Here is a 12,384-nt window from a genome sequence, read left to right on the forward strand (position 1 = left end):
CGATGCAAGCCACAGCCTAGCCCCGTCGCTCTTACCGCCTATGGCATGCCCCGAACTTGGAAGCTGCCACCACTATTTAACCCTAATAACGCACACCCTGGCAAGGCGTTCGGCATCAATGTGGTGCCTGATGCAAGAAACCTCAATCCTGTTCGATCGCTTAAAGCTTTCGAACGATCTGCTACGGTACTTTGACTGCATGGCTATGAGCAGGGCTGTAGTGTCTGCCCTTTCTGATACAACGAATAAATTCCAAGGCTCTTCGGACTCTAATCCCACCAAGTAGAGCCAGAAGCGCCAGACCTCGAAGTTACCCGTGGACGGTCTGACCTACTCGATCTGAATGACTCCCGCGGGATATCTTTTGCTCCCACACCACTGCGACGTCAGTATTACAGACACCACAGCATCCACAGACGACCTCGATTCGGTTTCGGCCTGAAGGTTTTCACTCCCGTCTCGGGTCCCGCCCAATTTCGATACAAGCGCTTCTCGAAGCAATTCAGCCGGGTTGTGCCTATCGGTCAGGAACACCTTGGAAAATTTCCTTTCCGCCAGAACGCCATCGGGAAGGTGAGAATCTGTGGCTCCTTCGAGCGCAGGACCTTCTCTCGGAGTTGGACGCTACAGCATCGTATCCCACTCGGTTTTCTGCCATTCAAAGTTGAAGTAGCAAATCATTTCGCTTGCCCCAAAGTGTGGGGGTCCTGAAGTTGTGTGGTCAGCCACCTGTGTCAAACTCAGCTGTCAATTCTATGGACGATGCATCACCTGTGCAGAACTCTGCCAAGAAGCAGAGACCACGACCTGTAATATCTTGCTTAGAATGTCGGAAGAAAAAGTTGCGCTGCGATCGCACCTTGCCGTGTGGTCAATGTAAGCGGTCAGGTAACGAGGCGGCATGTGCGTATCAAGATGGGCAAATCCCTGAGCCTCGCAGGCCGTCGTCCGATGGCGAGCCCGTCACCAAGCGTCCTCGGTATGCATTAATTCAGCAGGACCAGAACCGAGACGCGCTTCCTGTCCAGGCAATTCCCATCGATGCAGTCACCCCTCCCGGCATTGGCGTCATCGAAAGACTTGAACAGCGTGTGACTCAGCTCGAAAGCATCATCCAAGGACAGAAAGCGCAGACCAGCGCTAGAGGACAAGAGAATGGCCCTCGTTCGCCATCCATCAGCCGCCATCGATTCAATGCCGTCGTCTTTCCAGATGCGGCAGCGTTCATGCGGTCTCTAGGGTCCGAGCACGCAAGTCAGAGAATCGTCAACGTGGCTCATGATTTACGACTTCTCCACAACTCTATCAAACAATATCATCGTCGACCAAATCTTGGGCGCAGTGTTTCAGTCTGATGAGTCTCATTGCTATCCTCCCGCCACAAGGTAGGTCGCTCTTATCGGAAGACGATGAAGTGACAAGCGTCGGCCATGCAAGCCACGACTAACTCTTGGCTAGATGTCTGCATTCGATTGAGTGAGCTGTACTTCGATAATCTGGAGCATTGCTTCCGTATCCTTCATCGGAACACGTTCTTCGAGCAGCTGAACGAGTTCTTCTCGCCGGCTGCGGCCCCTCAACAAGACTCAACTTTTGTGGTACAGATGCTGGCGGTAGTTTGTATGGGTGCAATGATGGGAATCAATAATGAGTGTCAAGATGTCTTGCGAGCTCAGAATGGCACCATTGTAGACATGACGGTATTGTATATGGAACAGTTTCTCGAGAGCATGGGCTCGAAGAAGTACTACACTGTCTCCACCTTACAGACGAAGTTGTTGTTCCTTCTACTGCGCTGGATGCGCTTGGATAAGCATAACGATCTGTGGCGAGCGTCTGGCGACGTTCTCCGCCATTGCTTGATCCTGAAGATGGACAAAGATCCTGACGAACTGGCCGAAGCATACACACCTCTTGAAGCAGAATTGCGTCGTCGACTATGGTACACGATCGTCGAGGAAGATATGATGCTGTCTATACTACGCAACATGCCCTGTATGGTTCCTAGCTTCAGCACCAAGCCGCCTCTTAACATCAATGACGCCGAACTGCACAGTCACGGCCCAACTCCAACCCCTAGATCTCTCGATGAGTGGACCGATTCCCTCTGCCAATGTGTCCTGGCGGAGTCCGCCAAAGACCGCTTACACGCTTGCCGAGATCTTCACTCAACGAATAGTCTTGACTATGCTCATGTTCTCAGCCACACACGGTCATTCGAAAAGATACTCGACACCCTTCCACCACCACTGCGATTCAGTCATCAAAATGATGCGGCCCACAAGGTGCCGTCGCGACTTATGGCAAGAATGGAGCTTGACATTTCAGTACGGCGTCCCCTCATGCATCTTTACGCTCCATTCGCGCATGCGAGTGACAAGAGCGGCGAATTTGCGGAGGCGCGGGCCGGCTACCTACAGTCGTGCCTGATGCTGGATATATACCAGGATTTGTTTGATCCAAAGTACTCTGAATTAGGCGTGGAGCGACCGGAAGGCTACTGGGATTTCTTCTACAATCTCTACAGAAGCGAACTCCATCAGTCAATCTCCGGCATCTGTTTGGAGCTCAAGCGCATCTCGAACTCGTCTTTACCAGATACGCAAGGACCAAATACTGGTCCATTCAAAAAGCCGTCACACAACCGCGTCAGTCTAACTCGTGCAGTGAAAGAGTCACTCGAACCCATGGTCCGACGCGTGAGTCGGCTCGGTAGCGATGTCAAGCAACTCAGCTATTTTACCATCGTTTTCAACTCCGTCAATACGGTTCAGTACAGCGAGGAAAACGTCATCGATGCGCTGGAGGAACTCGTTGCAGCTTGTCGATTGCAGCTGCAGCGGAACGACATTCCCATTGTGGCTTCACAGAAAGAAGCTCCAACCGACTCTGCATCCGGATGGACGCCAGGACCTGGCAACGATGTTTCGTGGACCAACTTGGCGGACTTCCCCTTCGAATTCGACTATGGCAACGAGTTGGGTATCGCCTTCTCCTGAGCATGCACCTCAATTCGATACCACAGGTGTCTGGCCATCCCAGATGCTGCGTTCCACCGCGTCGAGCAGGAAGCCGGCGACGGAAGGCGGCGATATCGAGGGCATGAAGCCCGCTTTCTCTCCATTCTCGCCGAGCTGCTGAACAGGCTTTATCTCGGTACCCATTAAAGCTGTGGATCTTACAAGGACGAAGTTGAGACCACTCGCCTTGACAACTTCGTCCACGCCATTGCCGTCTTCTACTGTCTGCCACATATTCGAATGGCGAAACACTCCCTTGATCATGAGGTTCATATTCTTCCAAGACCCACCAACACCAAATAACGACATGATCACGATCTTCGGAATGCTGTGAGCTCTCGCAACCTCGATGGCGTTTCTGGTAGCATCGGTCATGAGCGTCTGCGGAGACGTGACTTTGCTCCACGGATTCCCGCTGGCTCGCGTCTGGCCCAGCGTCGAGACGATCGCTGAAAGAGGCCCTGAGGCTGCCGCTGCTCGTTTGAGGTCATCGAGCTGAAGTGGGCTGCCCTCGACAATTCTCAGACCCTGGCTTATTTCGAAGACCGATGCCCTGCGCACAAGGACGGTGACTGTGAATCCTCGTTCTAGAGCCTGCGAGACAACTATTCGTCCTGTTCTCCCGGACGCTCCTAAAATCAGGATATTGCGTTGCGTATTTGACATGATCTTCTGCCTGTGATGCTTTACGTGTACGCTTAAGTTTGTTGCGAAAGGTGTGCAGTGGAAGTGACGCTCTGGCAATTTCGTGTTGAATGTTGAATGCTTTGCACAAATGTCGACAGATACGGTCACATATACCTATATACAATCGCTCTGCCTTCGCAACGATTTCCCGACTACAATAGGCAGTCGTGGTGACCTGGACATACGAGCCAGACCGAAGCCCGGCGCCGATGTGGTAGCTCACCCCTGCGTTGGGCGCCTAGCAATTTTCGCCCGGATCCGAATCAAAGTTTGGATCCATCTCCGGTATGAAGTGCTCTTCGAACCTTGGTCATACGACATTCTTTCACAGCATCCTGGATCAAACACAACCTGCACGGGCTGCCGTTATAAGAATCGCAGCACTCCGTAAATGCATCGTAACGCCGAAACTACGTCTGCTTCATGATTTAGAATGACATTGCTGTCGCCTTCGGCATCGTCCTGCTTCAGTCTGCAGCGAGGTTGACCGGCTCCGACTTGCTAGTCGGAGATGCCCCCAAAATTATCGACATTCGGCCGTCGCTCGTGCATCACCAACAGCGTGAGGCCGACAGCGAGGCACCAAGTGCCACGTATGGAGTATTCTGCGAGCCGGCGGTGTAAGCCTGCCGAAGCTCAAATGAGCTCGGCAGTGTAAAGCTATAAAATGGCGTCCACGTCCCTCGAGACGTGGAAAGTAGCAACCGTCTACTGACCAGAGACGGGCATTCACAACGCTCCGGAAATTCTGACGACTTGCACGTCCACGGTGATAACGACGTCCGGAGACAAGATCTGGCGTATGAAAATTTTAGACGCACGTATTCCTTTCACAAAACCGCGCCTACCAAAAACGTCCTCTGCCGACTCCGTCACACAACCAAAAGCCATGTCGACCGAGAGCACCGTTGCAATAGTCGGCGCCGGCCTGGCCGGTCTGGGTGCTGCTCTCTCCTTGCACGCCCAAGGCATCTCTTCGACCATCTACGAAGCCGCTACCGCATCGGAACGCTTCGCCGGCGCCATCATGCTCTCACCCAATGCACTCTCCATCCTCGACAAGCTCGACGTGTATAAGAAAGTCGTCAGCTCAGGCTGGGAGTTTGAGACCGTCAAATTCGTCGAGGTCGACGGCAAGGTCACCGACCAGCAGTATCTGGGGTCGAAGGACGTGTTTGGCTACAAGGCCCTGCGCATCTACCGCAACACCATCCTCAAAGCACTCAAGGATGCCTGTGCCGAACGAGGCATTGCCATCCAGTACAATAAGAAGGTAATCTCAATCGCATCCGAGACCGCCTCATCAGCAACCATCGAGTTCGCAGACGGCGCCCAAGGAACCCATCCTCTCATCCTCGCGACCGACGGCATCCACTCTCGGATTCGCACCTCCCTCTTCCCCCAATCCACGCCAACCTACACCGGCATCCTCGTTGTCGCCGGCGCCGTGCCGCTCTCGGCTCTGGACACATCCTCTCTCCCCAAGGACCTGACTCTGAATCAACCAATCGGCGAAACTCCTGCCAACACTCAACCACCCTTCCTCCTCGCCCCGCAAAACCCCACCGCCACGGACTTCCTCGCCGGCACCCAGCGCCGCTATCCAGAACAATCACGCGAGGAGTGGGCGCGCATCAACTCCGATCGTGCCTTTCAGCGCAATTTCCTGCTCGAAGGGGTCGAGGGCCGCTCGGCGCTGATGCAGAGTGCTGCGCGCGGAATTGAGGATGAGAGTATTCGACATGGCCGTTTTATGTGGTTCCGCCGTTGCCGAAGTGGCATTCTGAGGTGGGGAGGGTTGTCGTTATTGGTGATGCTGCGCATGCGGTGCCGCCTACTATGGGCCAAGGTATGTTCTTCGTTTCCGTGAGCTTGAACGGCTGACTTATATCAGTAGGCGCGAACCAGGCCTTTGAGGATGGGTGGAGTCTAGCGCTTGTAATGGCTAGCGAGAAAGTCACGCAAGTTTGGAAGAACGGCGGAGAGGAATGGCTAAAAGTGATGGAGAAGTGGGAGGGAAAGAGGAAGGAGAGGGTGGGAAGATTGTTGAAGGAGACGATGAGGATGAACAATGCCAGAGCACCGAAGGAGGTGAGAGATAAATTGCCCAAGGAGGAGATCTGGAGCGGAGATGGCGGCGTTGGGCAGGGGAGGTGGATTTTCGAGCCGAAGATCGAGGAGTGGGTTGAGGAGATTACGCGGTAGGGAAGGAGACCTCTTCTCTTGGTCTGATCAGCACCGTCTCATTCCTGTACGATCTCACCGTGCCTCACAAGCAATAGCTCTTCGGTTCTCTCAGCTGCATATTCGACTCGCATCCAGGTTCGCAAGCTCTGGGTGCGTGAATCCAATTCCCAGACGCGCATGCGTCGGTGATAACGGTTACTTCCATATGAGCAATATCCCTGAAAGCCCGAGCCTCCCCCGTAGCACAGCCAAGGACCCCTCAGTCGAGCTTTCCCATGGTCCTCAGCTGGCTGCTGTGGGAGAAGTGCGCAGAAGTCGTTCAAATGATCGTGTGCGCATGCCAGCGTGGAGACACCTTCGCTAAGTAGGGCATCGTAGAAGTGGGAGTTGACACGCGGGCCCTCGGTGGGTTCCCTGCGGTGGCCACTGCGGATGATGAGATTTGGATCGCCGAACTCTGGCAGAGGAATGTGTTGGAAGACTAGGGACAAGTCATGCCCACTGCTCCCTTTGTCTGAGCCACGTGTATTTCGTATCCTTTGCGAATTACTTGTGAACCAGTCGATCTGGCTCTTTTGGATAGCCGCATAGTCAGGGTTGTGCACTTTACTCGGAATCTGACCATGTGAGTCGAGGAAATACAATGTTGCGAGTGATTTCTCTGATGGCTCTGGCTCGAATATCTCAATGTGAAAGTTGCCGACGCCATCAACGTGCTCTGGTCCCGGCTTGCAGAGGCTGTGAGGAAGACTCTGTAGTATCGACATTTGAGCGGTGCCTGATCATGGTCAGTAGGATTTTCGCCGTTGAGGAATCATGCTGCGAGGCAAAGCTACATCATTCCGTCGCGAAGATTGAAGACTGAACGCTGTCTGACCCGTGGTCAGGGTGGGCTCCAGGTCAAATACACTTACGTGAGAGTGCTCGGCTTCCTTCACTGTCATGGTTGCCAAACACGGCCGCAAATGGTATTGATCGCTCGATCATAGGAGCAACAGCTTTGAAAAGAGCGGATTGAGAGTCGAGAATGTCATGGTGCAACTGGTCTCCGGCAAGAACAACGAGATCGGGCCGCTCCAAGTATAATACCTGCTTCATGAACTGCACAGTCAATGGATCAGCATCGCAATCTGGGAGGTCGTTTCCGTCAGGGTCGATAGCGTCATCGCACACACCGACACCAGTGACCATGTGGGTGTCAGAAATCTGTAGAATCTTGAAGCGGCCGTTTCCATCGAATCTGAGCACATCGGGCCCGACAGGCCTGCCAATCGCCTTGCCCCGTAAGAAAGTGAGCCTTGCGCTGGGGACCGTCGGGTCAGCATCGAGACGAAGCGGCGACTGGGTCAGCGTCCACCTCGGCCGTGGATCGACTGCATCGCTGCCGAATAAGACGTCGATATCTGTCACAGCCCTACAAACATCGTCTTCGATTGGGTTGCGCTGCAACCATATACCGGCTGGACGGCTTTCCCATTCGGGACCTGCATCGACATCGCCCGGTCGCTCACCGATCCTTATGTCAGTGATCACCAGGTCGGAGTCCGCGAGTTGTTTCCACTTCGCGACCGCCACATACAGCCACCCACGCTGGTGAGAGGAGTCTAGATAGAGTGCTTTCTCTATACGACGCCATGAATGGCTTGGCTCTGCTGTCGACGGAGGCGTGACTGTGCCAACTACTCGAACAGTAAGATCTGTGAGCACAGTGGGGCCGCCAGTAGCCATACTTTGGAATGGTGTTGCTATTGTGAAAACATCAGATACGAATCATGGTATGACGTCATTCCAGTCGACTTTGTCTCGTATTTTGCCTGACGATCTTCTGTTCTCTGCTTCTGTACGAAGTGTCTGCGCAAGGTCGAGATGGCACGGGAAGAGAAGCCGGCCTTCGATTTGGGCTTAGGCCTCGAGCGGACTCATGTGATGGTCACAGGTGCTGCTGGACAGATAGGGCAAGTCATTACTGAGGCTTTTCTTGCCGCGGGAGCGAGTGTCACTGCGGTCGATATCAAAGAGAGTCGGTCGAGACGGAAGGACAAATTTATGCCAGTGCAAGTAGACATCTCCGATGAGCAAGACGTCGCTGCTGCTTTCGAGAAAGCGCGGGTAGTTTTCGGAGGGATTGACTGCTTGGTACATGCGGCGGGCAAGGATCTCTCCTTTCTCGGTCAGTCATGTTGAGATGATTGTCATCGCACTTATCTGACAACATCCCAAGAGCAACATGCTTCGAATGCTGAAATGCCGGCTACCCAGTTCCGCGAAACCTTGAGAGTCAACGTTGAAGGCGCCTTCCTAGTTTGCCGAGAATGGCTCAGAGGACTCCCAGATTGTCACAAAAGCATGCGAAACAGATCTCTGATCGTCTTTGGTAGCGAGGCAGGGATATGGGGCGTGAACAATGTCGACTATGCCACCTCCAAAGCCGCTCTTCACGGATTGGTACAATCCTTTGCAGCCGACCCTATGACTATCAAACAGGGAGCCCGTGTCAACCTCATCGCGCCTGGAGTGGTCGATACACCTCAGTTCCGGAAGGAAGTGGAAGAAGACCCTGACGACAAATGGAAACAACTTTCGACAGTAATTCAAGCAGAAGCAGTGCCAATACAGGCAGTGGCGAGGACTTGTCTGTTTCTTGCGAGCGACAACTTCTCAGGCTCGATCACTGCGCAGACCATCAGGGTAGATGGTGGGAGAAGTGGTCGACTTTTCTACCCTGACAGGGCTAGTATAGTATAGAAGATTTAAGCACACAGTGCTTTCTTCACGAGCTAGCACGTGTGAGTAACGGAACGACAGAGCTGTCACAGCACTCGCACAGCATCACATCTACTGCTCAAGAGCAATTACAGGTCCTCCAACATCAATTCGGTCACATGCGTTGTGCATCCGACACTCATCTGCGGCTGGAGATACATCCAGAGTAAGTTTCAAGAAACGGGTGTGAGCACCCTTACTCTGGATGTATCCCCAGCCGCAGATGAGTGTCGGATGCACAACGCACCTTCCTGCGAAGTCCTCCTTCCCTGGAGATCTGTCACGGACACATCATCGCCCATGACAGGTAAGTACATCACGTCAGAAGCTCAATCCCTCGCTCCTTCCTCGAGGTGTTAAGCGTACGGCAGGTGCTCAGAGACACACATTCTGACCAGGACGAAGTTGCGCCCTAGGGATAGAGAATATTGGGAAATAAATGCGATCGCTGTCGACCTCAGCGTATTGTGTTAAACAGCCCACGAACTGTTCGCACTGTTCGACTATGGCTGTCCCTCTGATTGCTTATGCTACGCCTCATGCGAGTCATCCATCTGTCCGTCAGCTTTGTTGTTCTTGTTCAGCCACAACTTCGCCCATGGAAACGAGCCACCCAGCAGTACATATACCTACACGCAGCCAGAGAACAGTACAAATGAAGACCTCTGTAAGATGTGCCGCGAACTAACACCGCCTCCAATCACCTTACCGAACGCCAAAGACCACGAGCCAAGCCCAGGACAAGATACGGAATGTCTCCATCACCCTTTAAGCCATCCGACCCAACGTACTTTACGGAGGCTGCCCGACATCTAGCCCATAATTAATCTCTTGCCTCTGCTGAGGAGCAGGCCCGTCAGTCATCAAGTCAATATACTGGGACTCACCAATCCGATCATCACGACCCTGCAACCCCGGTCTCGGTCCCGGTAGATCCTCCGCCAGCATACTCCCAGATCCACCAGCCCACAATCATCAGACAGATGCCCGCTCTGGGGACGACGCCACCGGCAGTGAGCCATACTCTGCCTGCACTGGCCCAGAGTCTACCAGTAGTGAGCCAGACAGCCTATACTGGGCAACAAGCAGGGGGAGCGGGCCAGCCACAGCTCGTGCGCCCACCGCCAGCGTTCATGACGGATCCGTTCGGGCGTCGGCTTGTGTTCTCGCACGTCAATGAGGCGGGCCTGTACTGCTATCGGTATGCTTGACATTAGCAGAAGTTCAGACAAACAAGCCTAAAGGCCCGAGCCTCTGCGGTGTGATATATGTATGTTTGTACCTTACCGACGTGGCAATGTCATTAGATTATGTACTTTACCGTGTACTTGGCAGATCCTCTACTGCCTCTCTCATTGAGTCTCTTCGTACCCACGCGCATCCGTTTGCCAGAGATATCACCTTGCTCAGTACCTGGGCAGGTCTGGCCATTCCATTCTCACCGCCTGTCTGCTAGAGCACTGTCTTCAGCCCCCTACCGCACAGAAAGAAACCCCTTCCACATTCACATTCGAGTTCTTAATCAAGCAGGCCCCTCCCCATCAAACAACACCTCATCCAGCAAACTCAGCATAACCTGCTGCCCAACCCACTGCTCCTCCGCCGCGCCCCTAATCTGCGCCGGCGGCAGCACAAACCCGTAATCACCCGTATCCCTCAACTCGATCGTATAGCTATACTTCGCGCCGGCTTTGGCAAACACGTAGTCGATCGAGCTGCCCGTTGTGGCGTAGAGGGTGGAGCAGGAGGGGCCGAAAGTGAAGGTAGTGCCGTTTGCGCCGGTGCGGATGGCGTCACCGGTGAGGGCGGCGAGTTGTTGGTGGGCGCCGGAGGAGGAGTGCCAGAGGGTGCAATTGTGGCCCCAGGGGTAGAGGATGTATTGGCCGTAGGAGTGCCAGTCGAATCTGTGTGGTATGGAGTTAGTTGGGGGAGGTGCGCGTGGGGACGGCGGATTTTGGATGCATGGGGCGGAGGTTGTGCAGATCTAGGAGAGAGGATTGCTTACGAAGAGCTTGATGCCTGCGCCGGCGCCGAGCTTGTCGGCCAGAGCTGTCAAGGCTTGGTTTTCGGGGCTGCTTGACGGATATTCGCCTCGATAAGTCTGACTGCACGGGTTTGGAGATGCGCCCAATGGGTTGCCATCCCATTCCTGGTCCCAATTCCTGTTCACATCGAGACCGAAGCAGCTCTGATTGGCAGGTGGTGGGGGCGGCGGCATGCGGTTCTTTCGCCACAAACGCTGAACTTCTTGAGTGTATACGAAGCCATCAGGGTTGACGAACGGCAGAATGTAGAAATCGTACCGGTCGAGAAAAGACGTAGTCACGTTGTCGACGCCATAGCCTGTCACAAGCTGGAGGGTGATGTACTCGATGACCATGGCAGTGATCCATTCTCGAGCATGTACTGTGCCGTGATAAAGTACAGCGGGCTTTCCTGGTCCATCTACTCCGTACAAATGCAAGCCGAACATGTCGCGTCCCTCGTATGATTTGCCATATGTGATAAATTCGGAATTGTCTGGCAAGGCTGCCTGTAGGTCCTTGAAGTACTGCTCGTGGTCGGCGTAAGGATGGTCTGTGTGGTATCAGCATTTGTTATCAGCAAAAATGACGGCGCTTCCTCTCCCACGTGACGCAACGTGGCTCATGCCTCGGCCAGCGTCGCAATATCTCGAAGCATCTCCGGGCCTGGTGTATGGACTTACACTGATCGAACCATGCGTCATCGTTGATCTGGCGCTTATACTTGGACTTGACAGCTGACTCCTCCGCAAGTGACCGTCCCAAGTTCTCATGCATGACATGGAAATCAAGACCTAAAGCCTCAAACGCTGCCAGCTGCTCTGGCGAGACAGAGATGTCGATGTGGCGAGAACTATCGATATTCCATTGATCGAAGTTGATCGTCGAGAGCTTTTCCTGTACTTGTGCCAAGCCGTGCTCGGTGTTGAGGCGGAAGACTTTGTAACCTTCATAGTCTACTTTGTCTGGACGAGGGAGAGCTATGCTGGCGGCGAGCGGCAGGAAGAAGCCGGCGATGGTTGCTGCCCTCATCTTGAAAATGAATATCTAGGAATATTGGTGGGATGGAGGTCTTTCCATCTCGTTTAAGCTGAAGGAACCTAGCCTACCTTATATCACTCAGCTCTTACCTTGCGTCGCGGAGGGCCCGCCAGCTTGTTCTATCGCGGACGAACAAGGCAGGTAGCATCAGCTGTCTTGGCCGATGTGAGAATTGGTGTCTTGCATGGCTCGCATCGAGACATCGAGTTGGCCTCAGCATAGCGATAACAAGCATGCCGAGTTGAAATCCAGGAACCGATATCGAAAGTGACGGCATTTGACAGATTCGACAGGGATGAGATGATGCGCTCCTTCCTTTAGCATGCTAAGTCAGGCCATGGCATTTCTTGTGCTGCGCAAGGGCAGGTGTGAAAGCACGGGTGATGTGCAATGGCGTGGAAGTAAGCGGCTTGGTTGAGTCTTGGTGTGAGGGGGCGGAGGTGGGGCATTTGACAGCATCACGAAGTTGCTTGCGAGGAGATCAATCAGAGAAGAACTGATGCAGGTACAGGCATCGCGGGAGCGTGGAACTGAGATTCGAGATTTGCAACAGTGATGGACCATTGGGTCTATGATGTTGTGCAGCAGAGCAGCCACTATTGTAACAGTAGGTCATATAGGCCACTGGAAACAGCAGGCCTCCTGCCTAATTGGGACTTCTG

At 53.7% G+C, this 12,384-nt stretch overlaps 5 protein-coding genes across 5 annotated transcripts; 3 read left to right on the top strand and 2 right to left on the bottom strand.

The window, feature by feature from the left end:
* Window positions 1-1,430: 1,430 nt before the first annotated feature.
* On the top strand, window positions 1,431-2,999 carry AB675_4786 (uncharacterized protein; the record flags this gene model as incomplete). Its single annotated transcript, XM_018144949.1, has 1 exon — window positions 1,431-2,999. The coding sequence occupies one exon, from the start codon at window positions 1,431-1,433 to the stop codon at window positions 2,997-2,999; it is 1,569 nt and encodes a 522-aa protein (XP_017995551.1).
* A 1,597-nt stretch (window positions 3,000-4,596) lies between these two features.
* Window positions 4,597-5,912, top strand: AB675_4787 (uncharacterized protein; the record flags this gene model as incomplete). Its single annotated transcript, XM_018144950.1, has 2 exons — window positions 4,597-5,440; window positions 5,605-5,912. 2 exons carry the CDS (start codon window positions 4,597-4,599, stop codon window positions 5,910-5,912), a joined length of 1,152 nt encoding a protein of 383 aa, XP_017995606.1.
* A 38-nt stretch (window positions 5,913-5,950) lies between these two features.
* Window positions 5,951-7,622, bottom strand: AB675_4788 (Phosphatase DCR2; the record flags this gene model as incomplete). Its single annotated transcript, XM_018144951.1, has 2 exons — window positions 5,951-6,672; window positions 6,809-7,622. The coding sequence occupies 2 exons, from the start codon at window positions 7,620-7,622 to the stop codon at window positions 5,951-5,953; spliced, it is 1,536 nt and encodes a 511-aa protein (XP_017995577.1).
* Window positions 7,623-7,760: 138 nt separating this feature from the next.
* Window positions 7,761-8,639, top strand: AB675_4789 (Bacilysin biosynthesis oxido BacC; the record flags this gene model as incomplete). The annotated part of the gene is made up of 2 exons (XM_018144952.1): window positions 7,761-8,064; window positions 8,116-8,639. The coding sequence occupies 2 exons, from the start codon at window positions 7,761-7,763 to the stop codon at window positions 8,637-8,639; spliced, it is 828 nt and encodes a 275-aa protein (XP_017995595.1).
* Window positions 8,640-10,179: 1,540 nt separating this feature from the next.
* Window positions 10,180-11,713, bottom strand: AB675_4790 (Metallocarboxypeptidase A-like protein; the record flags this gene model as incomplete). The annotated part of the gene is made up of 3 exons (XM_018144954.1): window positions 10,180-10,641; window positions 10,663-11,234; window positions 11,365-11,713. The coding sequence occupies 3 exons, from the start codon at window positions 11,711-11,713 to the stop codon at window positions 10,180-10,182; spliced, it is 1,383 nt and encodes a 460-aa protein (XP_017995549.1).
* Between the last annotated feature and the right edge of the window lie 671 nt (window positions 11,714-12,384).

The sequence above is a fragment of the Cyphellophora attinorum genome (assembly GCF_001299255.1).
Source record: "Cyphellophora attinorum strain CBS 131958 chromosome Unknown Contig38, whole genome shotgun sequence".
In the NCBI taxonomy this organism is placed as follows: Eukaryota; Fungi; Ascomycota; class Eurotiomycetes; order Chaetothyriales; family Cyphellophoraceae; genus Cyphellophora; species Cyphellophora attinorum.